The sequence below is a fragment of the Mizuhopecten yessoensis genome, unplaced genomic scaffold (assembly GCF_002113885.1).
Source record: "Mizuhopecten yessoensis strain PY_sf001 unplaced genomic scaffold, ASM211388v2 scaffold917, whole genome shotgun sequence".
In the NCBI taxonomy this organism is placed as follows: Eukaryota; Metazoa; Mollusca; class Bivalvia; order Pectinida; family Pectinidae; genus Mizuhopecten; species Mizuhopecten yessoensis.
In genome coordinates, this window is record NW_018403786.1 from 284663 (window position 1) to 308240 (window position 23578).

General features: G+C 38.7%; 1 protein-coding gene across 1 annotated transcript in view; it reads left to right on the forward strand.

The window, feature by feature from the left end:
- Positions 1-19458, forward strand: part of LOC110454548 (sarcospan-like) — a 34318-nt gene extending 14860 nt beyond the window's left edge. The window contains exons 2-3 of the mRNA XM_021504120.1: positions 13017-13103; positions 18165-19458. Coding sequence (XP_021359795.1) covers positions 13017-13103; positions 18165-18530 — 453 coding nt within the window. The 3' untranslated portion in view covers positions 18531-19458. The remainder of the gene's footprint in view (positions 1-13016; positions 13104-18164) is intronic.
- The last annotated feature ends 4120 nt before the right edge of the window (positions 19459-23578 follow it).

Genomic DNA, 23578 nt, shown 5'->3' on the forward strand with positions numbered 1-23578 from the left:
TATATATATATGTCATGTCATTTTGTTTTAAATTTTTGATTGATGCAACACTTTTGGCCAAATCTCTTCTACAGCGCCTATACATGAATATGTATTAACCAATTTTGTCTGGGTTCTGGTTTTTCCATTGAGACATAGTGTCAATTTATCACAGAATCTCCATCCTATAATCAAGGTCTTTATGAACGTATTGTTACAAAGGTAAGGGGATTCCTATCATATAAGTACCATTAGACTGAATACTTCTCCTGAATAATAACTTCACCTCATTGGTTTATTGGAATGCCTCTCGTTATCACTGCATTGATGTACCTCGAGGTTGCCGGTACCATATTTCTCTTTTAACTCATTCACCCCTGAAATTTCAGAATGAACTATACCAACCATAGAATTGGAAGAGTTCAAATGTGTCTTCCGGGGTGAATGAGTTAATCACATTGTACTGATGACTCTGGACAGTGTTTTAAGAGTGCATTCATTATCGTCTGAAGTTGAAGTCGACTGAGTGAAGACAGAATACTTATCGGTACGTTACACGAGAGCTGAGAGTGCAGAGGAAGGTTACATACTTCCCGGGGAAGGTTAATGTCTGACTTGTATAGTCAACATGATTTATTGTCGTCATGAATTATTAAATATGACCCCATGAACGCCATTGTCTATACGTGTGTGTGGGTCACACAGTGTGTTCATCAGTTATGACTGTCCATATAAATCTTCAGTAAATTAAAGACCTGTATGCGTCCGTGTACACAGGAACACGGTGTAATGAATTACGGAATGTTGTCGATTGATCATCATCTGTCTTTATAAGCATATACACTAACTGATAAATATAGTGGCGCGTGTGTATCTAGCGCCTCTATTAATAAATCTGTCATATTTAAATCGAGTTTTGTGTTGCAATATTCCCACTGACTTCTTACCACAAACACGAAACATTCAACACAAAGTGTTGTTAGATAATACACGAGGCAGGTAATATAACGTCTAACCACAGAAATCCCTCCGTGGAAAGAGTCGAAATTGTTTAATACTTATTTATAAAGAGAGCTATAATGTCAAAAAGTTTTCTCCGGGACGGTAAATATATATTGGATACAGGTTCATATAGCACAACCAGTGAAATTGTTTATGTGTGACGTCTCGATGACTTCAGTACGATATGTACTCTTGTCACTTTCTGTTTATTTCTCCTTCCGAGATACATATTCATGCTTTTGGCTCAGCTGCGGACAGTCCAGCGTCTCCCATTGTGGCCAATTTGTTTATGCAATATTTGGTGGCAATAGTTACTGCCACCATAGAGTGGTCGCCAAGCTTGTGAACAAGATATATTTACGACAAGCTAGAGATCTCCAATCACTACAAATATTAGCAACGTAACTTCCACAAATGGCACAACATTTATTTTTAAGTAAGAAATCAACGCCATGACGTCCTTCCTTGACACATTTTGTCTTATAAAATATGCCAGAACTGTGAAGTTATTGGCCAATAGGGAGAAGACACATAGGGACCAATACCTGAACTTAAATGTCATCGCTCTTTGCACCAGAAATTAGTGGTAGTACGCGTATATACATAGGATGCTCAACAGATGTGATACGATTGTCACAGAACAACGGGACAAAAAGCTAAAACGGAAGCACGTGCGTTGAGTGATACAAATCATGTTCAAATGCGGAACGGACACTCAAGGGGGTAAACAAACAATTTGTAAGCTAGGAAAATAAGTCAATGAAGAAGAGAAAAAAGGCAAATGAAATGTCAGGCAATCATCCAGTTTATAAAGAGACTTTCCGAAACCATCCAGTGGATGTAGCCGCCATGGCATGGCAACAGACATGAACCCCACAAAACGCTTCGGAATACCATTTTATCACATACCTGTTGAATCTTGTTATTGTAATACAAGCAATTTTCAGACCATGAAATACAACGTTCTGTATTGCACATGTGCAATACGGAATGTTGTATTTACCTACTAGCCGGAACTACTTTTTATGGGAATCCCCTTGTCATGGCGAACCGAAAATTTCCCAGTATTTGCAAAAATTATCAAAGTTCATAAAATCTTTGTATCGATCTCTACCAAATACGGAAGGTATGTGATAAAAGCAAGACAACACATTTGTGTTTTTCTAACGAATCAGAAAGTACTTATTTATTGCGCGGACGAATATATTCACGAGTACGCGGAGCGCACGAGTGAATATATATACGTCCGCGCAATAAATGAGTACTTTCTGATTAAACTAGTGCTTTCTGATTCGTTAGAAAATCACCAGTGTGTGGTCTTGCATATGTACACCTTACGTATAGAAAACGCATGGAGAAGAAACTCGGACGTTAGAATTGTGACGCATTATATTTGAGAGTATTATACACGGAAAACTGAAGAGCAAAACAAATTCACCAGGTCAGAAAGGAAGTTGTCGGAATTCAAGATCAATAAATCAACAATCAAATATCATGTCACCCACCAGAACAATGGTATTGACTGAGACTATTCAAAAGTGGTGGACGGAGAGAAAGAGTTATCTGTTCAAACGGCAGATAAAGGAAGCCATCTGGACAGGCCGCAGTGGGCTAGATCTGAATTGTTATGTAGGGTATAATAGAATATCGAACATTTATACGGCGAAACTGTAAACAAAGCGTAGCCGAACCGATTTACTAATTTGATTGCCATCTCGTTAATTGTTAAACCCTAAGTGCATAAAGACTTAAAGCGGAGCCGAATAGACTTATCGATCGATTGCAATCTCGCACGTTTTAACACCCTAGTGTACATATGCCTAAAGCGGAGCCGAATAGACTTATCGATCGATTGCCATCTCGTACATTTTAGTACCTAAGTGTGCATACGCTGTATTGGTCATTTGTCCGATGGAGGTGATATATCGTATCCATTGTACTAAATTCGTCGAAACGTCTCACAAAAAACACTGGTTTTGCTATATAATAGCCACTGGTTAAGATTGTATGGCGGGTCGAGTTAACGTTTAACAGTAGCTACGATTTAGGGGACGAGTTGGCATTAAACAGTAGCTACGGTAACTTATCACCAACTATTTTTTACTATTACATCACTGAATATCTTGACTGATGTTCATATTTGCCCCATTTTCCTTGTATTGAGTCAATTTCTAAATACCTATGAACACACACGTTTTGAATTTTCTAGGAAAGCTCAGAATGGAAATTACGATTCTTACCCGTTTGTATACTATGGCGGTAGGAATAAAACCAGCTACTCTCGTCCTGTCTAAATTGTACACGATATAATGATGTAGTTGGCTTTTGTCACGGCTAATCAGACGTCGGGGATACGACAGCAGCAGTGTTTTCTGGCGTATAACAATCGCCACAGAGGTCCATTTACAACTGTCCGAACGATCATAGTTTTTATCTGTCGGTAGAAATGTCAGAGGTGACGATTTGTTCCAGCCCTACCAGCGGCTTAAAGGCGATAACCACATGTTCGGGAGGTGACTACTGGGCATCTGTAGAAACAACATGACCCCTGATATGTTGAAACGACCCTACGCTCCCATTTATCATCAACTTACCCATTTATTCTATTTTCGTTGCAATGTTAATGTTGCTGAGCCGAAATACAAACCCCCAAAAAATATCAAGGATTCATTTTTCCACTTGAATGCGTGTTTGTTACGATGTGTGGTCGAAATAAGGTTCCATAGTAAGTGAAGCCAGAGGCATAAATAAGTTAAATAACATTGATGTAATATATGTCTCAGGTGTAGCAAAAACATAGAAAACCTTGGCTTCACCTTCATAATTCGCAATAAATAAATATAAAGATAAAAGTTATATTCATGCTTGTATATTGAATAACATATTTTTCAAACTAAAACGATATATTTTTTCTTTTTTAAAAACCATTTACAACAAAAAGAAGTGCTCAGTATTTAAATAAGCGTAACTGCTGATATTTCTCTCCCAACAATAAGTCCAGTTGTTTTAATCTTTATTACCAGGCAACGCGAAGTATTTCTTATTAAACTTATATAGAACGCGTTTGGTAACACCGTGGTTGTACACACACGTCACAATAATCCCTTATGTTTTCCATTCACGATACTACGACAATCATTCTGTATATCTCTCATTCACGACACAACGACAATTATTCTATATCTCTCATTCACGATACAACGACAACCATTCCATTCATCTCTCATTCACAATACAGCGACAACCATTCCATACATCTCTTATTCACGTTACAATGACAATCATTCTGTAAATATGTCATTCACGATCCAACGACAATCATTCTGTATATCTCTCCTTCACGATACAACGACAACCATTCCATATATCTCTCATTCACGATACAACGACAACCATTCCATATATCTCTCATTCACGATACAGCGACAACCATTCCATACATCTCTCATTCACGATACAACGACTATCATTCTGAAATCTTCACTACACGTTTCAACGAAAATCATTAAGTACATTCCACACTCACGTGTTTTCATTCATTCTTTTTAATTTTGTATTAATTTTCATTCTTATATACATATATATATATATTATTAATTTATTATTTTACTAGCATGATTTGTACTTGTAGCTTGATCTACACAGATGGTAGAAACATGAACTAGTATCTATCAAACATACCACTGTATGTCGTTGTTTTTATCAGTCACTAACGATGAATACTCTAGACCTACATCAAAGCTCTAACTTACGTCCCTTCTGTAAATACTACGCCGATGATATACCAGTTTTTATGAAGAAAATAAGGCGTAACAATGCGTAGACAGGTGGCCGAGGTAGCACGAGAGATAAAGTTGATTTAAACCCCCCAAAATGTCGGAATTCTTTGGAAATTGGTCGTTTTCATTTCCTACTGGTTTGAGATTAGCTACAAAAAGGTCATGATTACTCGTAACATCTGTTGCGTCAAGATTTGAAGCGTTTTAATCTTCTTCAATTAGCAACATATCTTGTTATTCAAAGTATACTAGTAACTTTTTTAAAGCGTTTTCTATGGAAGTAACGCCGCATCGGTTTTGGGAGAAGTGAAATTACCCCGCCTCCTCACGTACAATAGGTCATTTGTGCATCGCAAACCTAGAAACTCTTTAACTTTGGATTTTTTTTCTTGATTTATGTATCATCCCGTCAAAGGTTATTTTGTTTACGATAACATGTGCAATGCATTTTATGCGCGTGAGTGTAGGCGTGGTCAAAAAATCCCTCAGTGCTGATATACCAGTAGTTATATACACGTCCCTTATTTCATCTCGAGCACGGGACCTGCACGATCTTCAATGGGCTCCTTAGGAAAATGTCGGTGTATATCGATGCCCGTTTATCATGCATACACATGTAATCTTCTGCACCTTTGACAGCGATCGATCAATCTTCCAAAGGGTGGACACATTCTTTCGTCAGCAATTGACATTGGTGATTGTCATCCATATTAAAATTCGTAATATGTAAATTAAATTCACTCCCATCCTCAACCCAGCCCTTCCCAAGGGAAACTTTATGTACCCGCGCAAATTTTTTAAGGTGGTCGTGTGGCACAGTGGATAGCGCACTTGCCTTTCACCAAGGCGGCGCGGGTTCGATTCACTGATCGGACGTGAAAAGGTATGGGGTCACCTTCCCGACTCCGTGGGGTTTCTCCGGGTACTCCGGTTTCCTCTCACATGAAGACCACCGCGCGCTAACATCCAGGCCAAGGTATCATATAACCTTCAGTCACAATGTCATAGTAAGGTAGCGTGTATCTTTTGTCACAATGTCATAGTAAGGTAGCATACAACCCGAAGAACATGTCACAGTAAGGTAGCATACATCCTTAAGTCTCCATGTCAGTGTAAGGTAGCATATAACATTAAGTCTCAATGTCAGTGTAAGGTAGCATACAACATTAAGTCTCCATGTCAGTGTAAGGTAGCATACAACATTAAGTCTCCATGTCATTGTAAGGTAGCATACAACATTAAGTCTCCAGGTCAGTGTAAGGTAGCATACAACATTAAGTCTCCATGTCATTGTAAGGTAGCATATAACATAAAGTCTCCATGTCAGTGTAAGGTAGCATACAACATTAAGTCTCCATGTCAGTGTAAGGTAGCATACACCATTAAGTCTCCATGTCATTGTAAGGTAGCATATAACATTAAGTCTGCATGTCAGTGTAAGGTAGGAAAACACCTAATTTCTCCATGTCATTGCAAGGAAGTATACATCCTTAATACTACGTATCACAGTTAGGTATCATACATCCTTATGTGTCCATGTCTAAGTAAGGTAGCAGCCTTAATTCTCCATGTCATCGTAAGATAGTATACGTCATTACATGTCCATGTCGTTGTACGGTAGCATACATTCTTAATCCTCCGTATCACAGTAAGGTAGCATACATCCTTAAGTATCCATGTCCTAGTAAGATAGTATACGTCATGACATGTCCATGTCATTGTAAGGTAGCATACATTCTTAATCCCCCGTATCACAGTAAGGTAGCATACATCCTTGAGGGTTCATGTCTCGGTAAGGTAGCATACAGCCTTAAACGAAATGGGCCCACAAATGTAGAAACCTATTTCATTGATTGAAAGGTACACTGGGATGGTGTCATGTACAAAGGTGTGTAACATCGTATTGTGGCCTGTCAGTCAGAGGTCCCTACCTCTCCCTGATATATCTCCTCTATCTTCCTGGTGCTCTATCTCGCCCCTCCTCCTGTATCTCCGCTCCAAAGGGCCCAGCCATCACTCACGGTAGCAGAGGCGAGCAGTGTACATGTCTACTTTAATTGAAGTTTGAAGATAAGCCACACAAATTAACTAGGCATCACGATTCATTTACGGAAAACACGGACCTTCTGAAGCTTTTAACTCCAAATATATGATCTCTCAGTTAACGCCAGCTTTCGAAAGAGGATGTGAGAATTAGTCAGGCTAGATAAGGCAGTGACTAGATGTATTATCAACACGATCGCTGTTTTACTATAATTTAAATGTATTTTAGGAACAGCAGTAATCACACTTTCAAGTAATAGAAACAGATAAAAGATCCTTTATGTGCTAAACAAACTTATAGACGTAAATTTAATCTTAATCTCATCTGATAACGCCTTTTCCATATACAATTATTTAAATCCTTTTACAGGTACATATGTGCACGAGAAAAAATACCACTACCATAACATTGGCTGTCTATGCCTCTATTTAATGCATACCATTAACTGTCTATATAACAGTTACAATTGATTTTCTGTTTCATCTGTACCATCATCATTGAATGTCAATACCAATATCATATTTTAGGTATAACTACCGCTACCATTGAATGTCAATACCACTGCTATTGACTGGCTATATCTACCACTACCATTGACAGATTATACCTACCGCTACCATTGATTGTCAATACCTCTACCATTGACAGTCTGTAACTACCGCTACCATTGATTGTCAATACCACTACCATTGACAGACTGTAACTACCGCTACCATTGATTGTCAATACCACTGCCATTGACTGGCTATATCTACCGCTACCATTGAATGTAAATACCACTACTATTGACAGACTAAAACTACCGCTACCATTGCATGTCAACACCACTACCATTGACAGACTATACCTACCGCTACCATTGATTGTCATTACCACTGCCATTGACAGACTATAACTACCGCTCCCATTGATTGTCATTACCACTACCATTGACAGACTGTAACTACCACTACCATTGATTGTCAATACCACTACCATTGACAGACTGTAACTACCACTACCATTGCATGTCAACACCACTACCATTGACAGACTATAACTACCCCCACCATTGATTGTCAATACCACTACCAGCGCCTAGCTATACCTACCGCTACCATTGATTGTCATTTCCATTTCCATTGACAGACTGTAACTTCCGCTACCATTGATTGTCATTACTATACCTACCGCTACCATTGATTGTCAATACCCCTACCATAGACTGGCTATATCTACCGCTACCATCGATTGTCATTACCACTACCATTGCTGTAACTACCACTACCATTGCATGTCAACACCACCCCCATTGACAGACTATTCCTACCGCTACCATTGATTGTCAACACCACTACCATTGACAGACTATAACTACCCCTACCATTGATTGTCAATACCACTACCATAGACTGGCTATATCTACCGCTACCATTGAATGTCAACACCACTACCATTGACTGGCTATATCTACCGCTACCATTGCATGTCAACAACACTACCATTGACAGACTATACCTACCGCTACCATTGATTGACATTACCACTACCATTGACAGACTAAAACTACCGCTACCATTGCATGTCAACAACACTACCATTGACAGACTATACCTACCGCTACCATTGATTGACATTACCACTACCATTGACAGACTATTCCTACCGCTACCATTGATTGTCATTACTACTACCATTGACAGACTATAACTACCACTACCATTGATTGTCATTACCAATACCATTGACTGGCTATATCTACCGCTACCATTGAATGTCAACACCACTACCATTGACTGGCTATGTCTACCGCTACCATTGATTGTCATTAACACTACCATTGACAGACTATAACTAGCTACCATTGATTGTCATTACCACTACTGAATGTCAACACCACTACCATTGACTGGCTATATCTTCCGCTACCATTGATTGTCATTACCAATACCATTGACTGGCTATATCTACCGCTGCCATTGATTGTCAATACCACTACAAGCGACTGGCTATAACTACCCCTACCATTGATTGACAATACCACTACCATAGACTGGCTATATCTGCCGCTACCATTGAATGTCAACACCACTACCATTGACTGGCTATATCTACCGCTGCCATTGATTGTCAATACCACTCCCATTGACTGGCTATATCTTCCGCTACCATTGATTGTCATTACCAATACCATTGACTGGCTATATCTACCGCTCCCATTGATTGTCAATACCACTACCATCGACTGGCTATAACTACCCCTACCATTGATTGACAATACCACTACCATAGACTGGCTATATCTACCGCTACCATTGAATGTAAATACCACTATCATTGACACACTATACCTACCGCTACGATTGATTGTCAATACCACTACCAGCGACTAGCTATACCTACCGCTACCATTGATTTTCATTACCACTACCATTGACAGACTGGAACTACCGCTACCATTGATTGTCATAACCACTCCCATTGACAGACTATAACTACCCCTATCATTGATTGTCAATACCACTACCATAGACTGGCTATATCTGCCGCTACCATTGAATGTCAACACCACTACCATTGACTGGCTATGTCTACCGCTACCATTGATTGTCATTTCCATTTCCATTGACAGACTGTAACTTCCGCTACCATTGATTGTCATTACCAATACCATTGACTGGCTATATCTACCGCTCCCATTGATTGTCAATACCACTACCAGCGCCTAGCTATACCTACCGCTACCATTGATTGTCATTAACACTACCATTGACAGACTATAACTACTGACAGACTGTAACTACCGCTACCATTGATTGTCAACACCACTACCTTTGACTGTCTATACCTACCGCTACCATTGATTGACATTACCACTACCATTGACAGACTATAACTACCCCTACCATTGATTGTCAACACCACTACCTTTGACTGGCTATACCTACCGCTACCATTGATTGTCATTACCACTACCATTGACTGGCTATATCTACCGCTGCCATTGATTGTCAATACCACTACCAGCGACTGGCTATAACTACCCCTACCATTGATTGTCATTACCACTACCATTGACAGATTATACCTACCGCTACCATTGATTGTCATTACCACTTCCATTGACAGACTATAACTACCCCTACCATTGATTGTCATAACCACTACCATTGACAGACTATAACTACCCCGACTATACATACCGCTACCATTGATTGTCATCACCACTACCATTAACAGATTATACCTACCGCTACCATTGATTGTCATTACCACTTCCATTGACAGACTATAACTACCCCTACCATTGATTGTCATTACCACTACCATTGACAGACTATACATACCGCTACCATTGATTGTCATTACCACTACCATTAACAGATTATACCTACCGCTACCATTGATTGTCATTACCACTACCGTTGACAGACTATAACTACCCCTACCATTGATTGTCAATACCACTACCATTGACAGACTATAACTACCGCAACCATTGATTGTCAATACCACTACCAGCGACTAGCTATACCTACCGCTACCATTGATTGTCATTACCACTACCATTGACAGATTATAACTACCGCTACCATTGATTGTCATTACCACTACCATTGACAGACTATAACTACCGCTACCATTGATTGTCATTACCACTACCATTGACAGACTATAACTACCCCTACCATTGATTGTCATTACCACTACCATTGACAGACTATAACTACCGCTACCATTGATTGTCATTACCACTACCATTGACAGACTATAACTACCGCTACCATTGATTGTCATTACCACTACCATTGACAGACTATAACTACCGCTACCATTGATTGTCATTACCACTACCATTGACAGACTATAACTACCGCTACCATTGATTGTCATTACCACTACCATTGACAGACTATAACTACCGCTACCATTGATTGTCATTACCACTACCATTGACAGACTATAACTACCGCTACCATTGATTGTCATTACCACTACCATTGACAGACTATAACTACCGCTACCATTGATTGTCATTACCACTACCATTGACAGACTATAACTACCGCTACCATTGATTGTCATTACCACTACCATTGACAGACTATAACTACCGCTACCATTGATTGTCATTACCACTACCATTGACAGACTATAACTACCCCTACCATTGATTGTCATTACCACTACCATTGACAGACTATAACTACCGCTACCATTGATTGTCATTACCACTACCATTGACAGACTATAACTACCGCTACCATTGATTGTCATTACCACTACCATTGACAGACTATAACTACCGCTACCATTGATTGTCATTACCACTACCATTGACAGACTATAACTACCGCTACCATTGATTGTCATTACCACTACCATTGACAGACTATAACTACCGCTACCATTGATTGTCATTACCACTACCATTGACAGACTATAACTACCCCTACCATTGATTGTCATTACCACTACCATTGACAGACTATAACTACCGCTACCATTGATTGTCATTACCACTACCATTGACAGACTATAACTACCGCTACCATTGATTGTCATTACCACTACCATTGACAGACTATAACTACCGCTACCATTGATTGTCATTACCACTACCATTGACAGACTATAACTACCGCTACCATTGATTGTCATTACCACTACCATTGACAGACTATAACTACCCCTACCATTGATTGTCATTACCACTACCATTGACAGACTATAACTACCGCTACCATTGATTGTCATTACCACTACCATTGACAGACTATAACTACCGCTACCATTGATTGTCATTACCACTACCATTGACAGACTATAACTACCGCTACCATTGATTGTCATTACCACTACCATTGACAGACTATAACTACCGCTACCATTGATTGTCATTACCACTACCATTGACAGACTATAACTACCGCTACCATTGATTGTCATTACCACTACCATTGACAGACTATAACTACCGCTACCATTGATTGTCATTACCACTACCATTGACAGACTATAACTACCGCTACCATTGATTGTCATTACCACTACCATTGACAGACTATAACTACCGCTACCATTGATTGTCATTACCACTACCATTGACAGACTATAACTACCGCTACCATTGATTGTCATTACCACTACCATTGACAGACTATAACTACCGCTACCATTGATTGTCATTACCACTACCATTGACAGACTATAACTACCGCTACCATTGATTGTCATTACCACTACCATTGACAGACTATAACTACCGCTACCATTGATTGTCATTACCACTACCATTGACAGACTATAACTACCGCTACCATTGATTGTCATTACCACTACCATTGACAGACTATAACTACCGCTACCATTGATTGTCATTACCACTACCATTGACAGACTATAACTACCGCTACCATTGATTGTCATTACCACTACCATTGACAGACTATAACTACCGCTACCATTGATTGTCATTACCACTACCATTGACAGACTATAACTACCGCTACCATTGATTGTCATTACCACTACCATTGACAGACTATAACTACCCCTACCATTGATTGTCATTACCACTACCATTGACAGACTATAACTACCGCTACCATTGATTGTCATTACCACTACCATTGACAGACTATAACTACCGCTACCATTGATTGTCATTACCACTACCATTGACAGACTATAACTACCGCTACCATTGATTGTCATTACCACTACCATTGACAGACTATAACTACCGCTACCATTGATTGTCATTACCACTACCATTGACAGACTATACCTACCCCTACCATTGATTGTCATTACCACTACCATGGACAGACTATAACTACCGCTACCATTAATTGTCATTACCACTAATACCTACCGCTACCATTGATTGTCATTACCACTACCATGGACAGACTATAACTACCGCTACCATTAATTGTCATTACCACTACCATTGACAGACTATAACCACCGCTACCATTAATTGTCATTACCACTACCATTGACAGACTATAACTACCGCTACCATTGATTATCAATAATACTACCATTTACAGGATATATCTACCGGTACCATTGCTTGTATCTTCATGTTTATCATTCGCAAGATAAAATTCTATGCCAAGTGGTCTTATTAGGACTAAATTATTGTCAACGATTCGATTGGTTTCATAATGATGATATCAATTGTTTGCTGTCGATAACTAAACAATTTTGTTCTGTTTTTTCAGTTGTTTTTGGCGGGTGTTTTGGGTATATACCACTGTGCTAATGACTACGAGAACTACATAGGGAGCACCAAGCACTTCATACTAAAGGTGAGTTACTTAAATACACCCCTCTCTCGCGGCGGAGAGATTTCTCTCTTATTTAGATAGACGAACTTACGAGATAGGTCATTGTGTTGACGATCTCTCGCGGAGGAGAGTTTGGTCTCTGTGGTATATATATATACATTGTATTAACGATCTCCCGCGGAGGAGAGTTTGGTCTCTGTGGTATATAAACATTGTATTGACGATCTCCTGCTGAGGAAAGTTTGGTCTCTGTGGTATATATACATTGTATTGACGATCTTCCGCAGAGGAGAGTTTGGTCTCTGTGGTATATATACATTGTATTGACGATCTCCCGCTGAGGAGAGTTTGTTCACTGTGATATATATACATTGTATTGATGATCTCCCGCGGAGGAGAGTTTGGTCACTGTGATATATATACATTGTATTGACGATCTCCCGCGGAGGAGAGTTTGGTCTCTGTGGTATATATATACATTGTATTGACGATCTCCCGCTGAGGAGAGTTTGGTCTCTGTGGTATGTATATACATTGTATTGACGATCTCCCGAAGAAGAGAGTTTAGTCTCTGTGGTATATATACATTGTATTAACGATCTCCCGCGGAGGAGGTATGGGTCCATGTGGTACTTGTATACAAAGACGATAATTACGCGGCTTCGAGAATTATATAGGCGATCTCGCTCGGAGGAGAGATGGGTCTCTGTTGTATTTATATATAGGATCTGACGCGACGGAGAGAAGGTTCTCTGTGCTAATGCTATTCACGATTTCACCCGGTGGAGAGATGGGGTCAATGAGGTATTTACATAAACAGTCTTACGCGCGGAGAGATGGGTTTCTGTGATTCATGTGACAGAGAGATGTATCTCTGTGGTTTTCACACTGACGATCTCGGGCGGCGGAGATAAAAGACTCTCTGGAATTTTAATTTTTACAATGTCACGCGGCAGAGATATGGGTCTTGATATTGGAACTTGCGCATGGGTCGAGGTGGTACTAAAATAACGATCAGATGGGTCCCTGTGGTACTAATATTGACGAGTAGTGTCACACATCCGTTCAGTTGACCCACATTTGAAATATAGTGTGTTGGACCTACAGCGGAGGTTTTACAATAACAAAAATATCCTAGACGGGGCCAGACACTGGCTGTAACTGGAATTTACTAGGGGAAACAGTTTTTACGAGCATCATGTTAGTTTAAGCAGGGAGCTCACAAATTTCTCTAAAATTAGATTATTTGTTAGGAATGAAAACAACTTTAAACGTTTTGGCCGTCTAAATTATACACGGGACTACCACTAATAACAAACATTACAAACTAAATAAATGTTGATTGACATCTATTTCTGCAGTAATCAAATATACACTTTAACTGTACACGTATAGTTACAAATGAAAATCTAATCTTGCCAACTTTGGCGGGAGATATTTGATACTTAATGTACTTTGATGTTAATTCTATTACTGGAAAAGTTTCCGAAAATCGGCGGGGATCCTGAAGTGCTCTCTCGGATTCAATTTTTAGCCGAAGCAACTTTCAATTCTCCACTTAATCAATTATTTTTTAATCAATATTGCGGACCTAGATTAAGTTGATTTGTAACGAGATGATCATCTTTAAAGCGAATTAATCAAGATTTTGATGTTTTAGCGTGGAAATAGTTTAATGTATTGGTAGCTTGTTAAAAAATCACGAAATGATATTTAGAGTTAAAAAAAAAAGAACATCTGAAGGTAATGTCCGTTTCTCTATAGAAATCAACTCTTTGCCAATCCAATTTGATATTTATAAAAATAAATAAAATATCATCTGATATTCAATAGATATTTCATAAACAAGTAAGAATTCATATAATCGTTAATTTAATTAAACATATCTCAAATTTGATATTCTTTATGTAATATTTATGTCATATATTCTAACACTCAATTTCATGAAAAAAATCCTTGCTACCAGTCCATTTGGTGTTCTAGAAAGCACATCCGCCAAGTAAATCAGAAAACCGCAAACAAATTAAAACTGATTGCAATGCATTAAGGGACGCATGGTGTGCGTCACATATCATGCCTTAGTAATAAGATTTTCCTGATAGAAACGCGGATAAATATTCCGTTACCAAATAGCTTGTATACATCCAGACATTCCTTAACATTCATTATAGCAGATCTCTATAAAAACTCAGAAATCCCCCGCCACAAACCAAACAATTTGTTATATAAAGGAGGAATGCTGGGGATCAGGGAGGGGTGCTGATCCCCCTCCCATCTGTGTGTTATCAGTGTCTCGCTAAGTAACTATGGTAAAGTGGGTAGGGTGGTGGCGGCACACTTCGATATTTCTCGGTGATGTAAGCGATGATTTATTTTTATATTTCCAACAGGAATACAAGATAAATGTATGTTTCCTAATCCATTTCATTTGCCAGCGGCACAGGAATAAATAGAATACGTTTCTATTTAGGTTCTACGTGAGCTAGGTCAAGTACGTTCATCAACGGAAAACATTTGAAAATAATAGTTAGATAAAAATATTTGAAAATACTAGTTAAATAAAAATACATATTTTAAGCTTTTAAGCAAAAAATTCAAAAGTCAATAATGCATTTAATGGTGAATACTTGGTATATAAATACGTATTTTTAGCTTTGACAAATAAAAAATCTCAGTAATTGATAACAGATTTTTAAATCGTTGAGGTTAAACCATCCGAACCTTGTAACATCAATTTAAAAAAAGAAATCAAACCTTAGTTAAAGGAGAATTCGAAGACAAAACTCCGGAGCGTCAACGATTAGTCATGTTTTAATCGCATTATATATGTAAACAAGAAGGCCACAGGCTAGTTCGAAAACCACTGCACATGTTTGAATTTCAAACTTCAAAACAACCTGTTACATCGACTTTGAGTCGTCATATTCGTATGTTCAGGGGTAGCGGACCACAAACCCTACCATCTTGAGATCAGATGACATTCATATCAGGGGTGAAATGCATCTGTTCTTACGTTTACGATGGTATGACACAAACATATGCCATTATGCGCGGTAGCGTAGCACATCGTGGGAATGTGTCTGAACGGAAATCTGTTGCATACCATCATAGACGTTAAACAGATTCATTTCAATCCTTCAATTTCAGTTCGAAACAACAAAGAAAATTGCAATTCATCTTTCTGCGTGGTTTATTTTGGTTCATAATTTATTCTCAACTCTCTAAGGCGTCTGACATTCTGCTACCACTAGCCCTCCACCACTGGGTCGCGGGTACGAGACCTACGTGGGGCAGTCGCCATATACTCGCCGAAGGTCGGTGGTTTTTGTCTGGGGTACTCCGGCTTCCCTCCACCACCAAAACCTGGCACGTCCTTAAATGACCATAGCTGTTAATAGGACGTAAAACACAAACAAACCAAACCAAACCAAAGTGTTACCGAATGGTTGAACATACTTGGTAGGAACAAAGTCTTGTTTTCTATTGGTTACTAGTTCAATCAGGCGACAAACTTCAATCGGAAACGAGTTCGGATTTCCATCCAAAATACTCACCGTTCTCTGACTGGAAAACATTCTAATAGTAATATAAACTCATGTGATAGTAACTCATATATAAAAACACGGGCTTATTCCCCAAAAAAATGGATGTTCGCCCATTAATTACATAGATTGGTAAATTGAATCATGAAACATTTAAAAAAACAACTCGCACAAAGTTAAATCGAATTTTCGTTATTTTCAACGTTTCTGACTGAATCAGTTACATTGGAATAGCCGTTACACTCCTCTTTTTAGCGGTAGCGGACCACGACCCGGAGTATACTGTTTCAGGTAGCAAGAGATATGAACCACGTAAAATTTTCGTCATTATCTCAGGTCGGGGAGGCTGCAAGGAGTGATGAAGATCGGCGTTATCGTGAGAGAGAACAGTCTTTATCTCGGTATTTAATGGTATTATATTGTTCATAAAGGTATGTCTACATCGGGACCTTGAAGTGGGTAACGTTAGATAGCATAGCTTACTACCATTGTGTCTGCTCGTCTTTAGTTTTGGCTGCGTGACGAGTCACGATTTAGGACGTATAATATAAGCTTAACGTCGATTTCAGTAAACGCTTACGCTGGAGCCTACTTTGAAAAATTCACACGTGTATCGAGTATATCGAGTATAGTCATGTAGTCAGAACATTGAGAGCGTGTCCGTTAGAACTTTCGTTAGCAGCAATATTTTGTCGAAATCCTCAGAGAATTCCGTTCATTAAGCTAAGATGTTGATTTGCTGGTAATAACGGTTTTTGCGAGAGACTCGCACCATCTGTTGTTGGTGCACAAATATTCAGCTTCTGGTTTTGATGTATGCTCTGATTTCAAATGTACTACACATGTAGGTAACTTTACCTCCCGGAACAGAGAGCTTCGTCTGGAGTGACTTTTGAGGAGATTAAGGATGTTTTCCTTTTGTTTTGGTGTCTCCTCTGTTCCTGTTGACTTCGCGCATCAGCTTTGAGTTTCGAAGTCGTCCTTGACTGTACATGTAGAATGGATTACTGTACTTGCCTTATTACTTTTTTTCTCCTCTAGATCGCGCTCTCCTGCCTTAATTAGTGCCATTTCTCTCCGCTAGGCTACTCTCTTTCACAGGGACCTGTTAATTTGTTAGAGCTATATTTGGACCTAAACTATGGTGTTCAGAGTAATTTTACACGTTTTAGGGGTTTAGATTGACTTTCGGGAAAAATGACACCCCAATGATCATATAGAGGACGTCATTTTTACCGAAAGTAGATAAACCCCTAAAACATGTAAAATTACTCTGAACACCTTAGTTTAGGTCCAACTATAGCTGTAACAAATATCCAGGTCCCTGTGCCCTCTTCGTATTTAGAAAAAACTACGGCCAGCAATCCATTCTATCTCTGAGTATTGCCGCTATGTTTTACTCTTTGCTTTTGTTTTCAAATACACTGACACACATGCCATTAGACAAAATGCAATGTGTAAAAGAAAACTACCTCATCCTATCCTGCTTGTTCTTATGTAAGTAATTTGTAATTATATGTAATATTGTTGTTTTTTTCAGGCTGCCTGCTTCCTGCTGTCCTTGGTCTGTATATTTATTTGCCTGGTTGCCAGCACATTCCCCGTCATCCACATCGCCAGGCTATACACTTTCAACCACTGTGAAAATGTAGCCAATGACTGTCTCTGCTACGGGTCACATGACCAGACGTCACGCCTCTTTACATATAAGGAGTTAGGCGATTGTGACCTGCTTTTCTGTTTGATTAAGATTCTGTTGATAGTGGAGAGTTCTGCGTGTATTCTTGGAAGTATTATATCATTCTGGTACGTTATACTGCTGTGGCGATCCAAATATGGTGGGATATACTCAGGAATACGTTATTCGTCGACGTCGAACGGGCACGTGCAAAGAGGCGTGGTATAATATGCAAATGTGTATGGAAAAGTCATTCCTTCTAAATCGATGCTAATTGATATTTTTCACCAATTAATATATTTTTCTATTCAAGAACATACATGTTATGTGCATATATAATGTGAGAAAGCCATGCCAAGCAGCAGCATTGTTTGTTAAATGAATACTCGTCATCAAAAACAATTTGATATAGGCAAACTGGAAATCAATGTCTGAACGATATTTTTGTGAGCAAAGTCAATTTAACCGTTGTATGTAGACAGAATATTCGCTTGTCAGTTGTTCATAACAGTGAATTTACAATATAATGCATGGTTATTTTGTTAGATTTAACACATATTTCTAATTCCGTGGATTTAGAGAGGTTCGAGTCACCCTCCATCACGGAAGGTGAGATTCTGAGGATTACGGCCGAGGGCATTCCGAACAACATCCGCTTGGATGTAGTGTCTTGCCCCTGTGTGCTGGGTCCGTGCTGAATAACATGCATGGTGTTTGTATGGTTAGGCCCCTGTGATGTCGGCTCCTTGCTGAATAACCTGGTGTCTGTAGAGTCAGGCCCCTGTGATGCTGGCTCCGTGCAGAATAACCTGGTGTCTGTAGAGTCAGGCCTCTGTGATACTTGCTCCTTGCTGAATAACCTGGTGTCTGTAGAGTCAGGCCCCTGTGATGCCGGCTCCTTGCTGAATAACCTGGTGTCTGTAGTCAGGCCCCTGTGATGCTGGCTCCGTGCTGAATAACCTGGTGTATCTAGTATGCTTCAGTAACGACTCAGTAGGCTATGTGTTTGATTGGCTAATTACCATGCACACATGTCTTAAATTATATACGATATTAATATTCCACATTTTCACTTCACTACAACTTCTGTGTATCAGGTACTCACTTTTGAATAATGTTCAACATTGTGCAATATATACCATTAAAATTACCTACGAAAGTATATTGAATGGAAAGTTTCCTTATTTCTTTTGTGACGTCACAAAGCAACTACACCTTAATGAAATACTTATACCAAACCGATCGTTATTTTGGCGTGTCGAAGGTTAAAGGTTATCGGGTGCAATGGCTGTTAATACAATGTAAAATTGTAAATTTCCAATGCTTCATGCCCGTTGAAATTGAAACTCCTCAATCCACTGATAATAACTCATTATGTACATTGACAACATTGAAATTATCGCACCTGATCATTCGTCATCCAAACCAACCCTAAATACCCTCAAAAACCATCTACCCCGACTCGATCGATCCACCACCCTTAATTTAATTCCGGACACTCCAGGATCAACCATTTCGGACAACATTTCTAGTACACACGATTCCGACCACTACTATCGTTTAAACGCATGAAACATTGATTCACCCATCCTGGCATGACATCAAATGATCTAGCATTTATGAAGCATCTTTGGTCTACTTTCCCCGACACCGTATGGATACACCATCCCTGATGTATCTTGAAATTATCAGCCTGAAACACCATTCGGGACTGCGGTATGAACCATGCCTCCGAGATATTTATGAGGAGAAAGATATCATATACTACGACCTCTTGTACTTGACACCCAACAATCCAATCTGACAACGAGTTTGTGTTGAGAGTCAGTAATTGTTTTAACAGCGCTGCTTTGACATGCTTTTCGCCACCTTTGGACTTAAGGACTGACAGTCTCAATAAACATTCTATCATGCACAGCAACATACAGCATATGACGTCACACTTCCGATGTTGACATGAATCATAGCTTGACACATTGACTTATTACTAAACCAAATACCCAAGACTTATAATATATGTTTTTGCCATTATTCATCATAAATAATTCTTACACGTCAGCGATGTAACACTTTTTATTGGTTAATATTTCAAGAAAATATATATGGTCTAGACGCGTGACCATACTCACACAACGCTCTTTCAAAAGCTCGTCCTTATCGCAAATTCATAGAGGGCACACGCGTGAATGAGCATCTCTGATAGTTCGTTATACATACATCCACGTTAAACTTGCAAAATAGGCCAATTGGCCGCAGCGCAAAACCATGACATCAGTTGAGCGCGGCTTTTTCGTCAAAAGGAAATGAGGCACCCACATTAACAATGGTTATTCGCTGAAAAAGGGCGTCCTTATTTAAGTGATTGGATTATCTAGGTCATGTTGAGATAGACACGAAACTGAGCATACATTTATGTTATATGTTAACGTGGTAGAATAGACATAACCGAGATGCGTTTGTAAATTTGGTCGAATATACATAAAACTAGATTTTAAAATGCTGAAAGGCCTTCAATAATTAAATTTCCCTTCATAATTTTATCACTGTAGTAATATATCCAATTGTATGCGCATTCTTTGATTATTAACGACGTATAATGCATTGCAAATTCATAACATAGCATCAACAATCGCTACATGATCCACTTTTCATTTCAAATATTCAACATTTTTTTTATGAACCCATCATATTGTATTACAATAAAACCTCTATATTGTGAGTTCACGTGTTGTCGGACGAATGATTTCAACGAATTACTTGAAATGGACAGAATTTTAAAATGTTCATCAGAGTTCTACAGACTAACAATCCAGACTTTGTTACTTGATTGAAGCTGTGTGTCAGAGACGATTCCAGTGTTTAGTGTCCTGCAATAAAATGTATAAAGTACCATTGCATCAGATAGTTCCTTTCTGAATTTTTATTGATTGGAGTATTTTCCCTTCTATATAGTGGGTAAGGCAACCTAAAGAGGTTTTTTTTCTGGCTAAGAGTAACTGTCTTTGTTGATTTATGCATCTTCCTATAATTTGACATTCATTAAGATACCGTACAGATGCATTGTAAAGGTCATGAGTTCGAACCCTGCAGTTTTTCTTTTATTATATTATTTTCAATCATTCAAATTTTTGTCAACTATAACTATATAAAAAAGCACCATAATGTGTTATTTTTATGGAACACGTCTTTTAAGAAAGATTTTTTTTCACAATAGTTACAATGGTTATAATTTTATAATAGTTTAACATACTTGTTGGTGCCCTTTGCTTGAATACTATCATTAGTAAAGAGTTCGAACCTTCAGTCACGACAACGGATCGACAAGTACAGGTGCCCTTTTTGTTTAGAACGCTAGATCTCTACACACATTGCTATTAGTGTCATACAGTGTAATTAATAAGGTTGCATGTTGCTTTTAACATGTGTCAGGTGAGAAAAGGTACGGGTACATATATGCATACATGAATCGCTGACTTTTGAAACACGACCCATACATTGACGCCTGGTATATGTATAGGTGTATAAATACCAATTAAATTCGTGATAAGTCGTGATGATTAAGTTTAGAACGGGTGACGTGTTAACAAGGAGTGAATTTTGATGGATTCACTTCAGTAATATAATATCACAGGATATCACAGGATATCACAGACATGATATCATAGACAGGATATTACAGACAGGATATCACAGGATATCACAGGATATCACAGACAGGATATCACAGGATATCACAGGATATCACATGATATCACAGACAGGATATCACAGGATATCACAGACAGGATATTACAGGATATCACAGGATATCACAGACAGGATATCACGGGATATCACATGATATCACAGGATATCACAGACAGGATATCACAGGATATCACAGACAGGATATTACAGGATATCACAGTATATCACAGGATATCACAAGATAGCACTGGAGCCAGACAACTCATCACAAGTTTACAAGTTGGAGTAAAAATTATGGACAAAGCAAGACGTTACACATAGGGAGAATGAAGAATAATAAGGGTCATGCTATTATTATACCTATTCATGTTCGGGTGAAAGAATATGCCTGCTTTATCCCACTGCATGATCGTAAAAGGCGACTAATATGAGCTCCTCTGCAGAATCGGGGTTTTCTTCTGCGTCTTCTTCCAAAGTGTCATGTGAGAATTTAAATTTCATTTGCTGCCCCCAATGAAACATTTGACCCCTTTTTCCGTTTCCTGTATTTCCTGTCTACTTTCCATTTCTGGCTGTGTCTCCCTTGGAACCTGTCCTCATAAGACCCTGGTGGGACGTTGAACCGCGAACAAACATATGTCCTATTAAATGTAGACAGATTTATATCTATATTGTATCAAAAATAGGGATTTATACAAACAGGCCCCTGTGGTTTCATCCACAGGCCTGGAATGTATACGTCAAGCAAAGCAACATGTAATATGGATATTTTTTTGTTTCAGCGTATATCGTATGTAAGTATATGCCAAAAGGGACCAAGGCCTCCAGGCATGTAATTACCACCTTTCTAAATATTTTAATCGAGGTCAAAAGTAACGACGAAATGTCAACTTATTAATGAAAGGATACCCAGGGAAGAAACGCGTGTAGCTCACAGCATTTGCCATCTTCTTGTTCAGTGATGAAAGTTAACAAGCATTGTTTTGTATCGTCTTTCGAAAAAAAAAAATTACTGTACATATATATTAATTTCATTTTTCTCGAAAGACAGTACATTTTCCCCCTTTCATCGTTTCTACGTGATATGTGAAGGTTCTAAAAATCGTATTAAAATACATGTTTGTCTGAATTAAATTACTTATTTTATATTCATACCTACACACATGTCAGCCTCATCTTCATGTATACTGTATATGTTAACATAGCACTATATCTATTGGTGATGTGTATTCCAAGGACGTTCACCACACATTGATAACTTTGATATAATGATAATAATAAACGCCAGGCTCATTTAGTATGTTTAGAACCAGATACAGATTAATACAAGGAGAAACTGTATTTCTAGCAGGCCACTTATTAATCATAAAAAGATGTCTGTTTCAAACCTTAGGACACGTTGTTTGTATCAATCTATAAAACTGTCAGTAAAACATTAACATATGGCGTCTTGTTGTAACGTTACTTCATAAAAATATCCACGGAGATTTATAACAGATTGAGAATACAGGTCACGGGAGCGGGGCAGACAGAGGCTGAGTACACAGGTCATGGGTAGGGGGGACTGAGGATACAGGTCATGGGGGGGG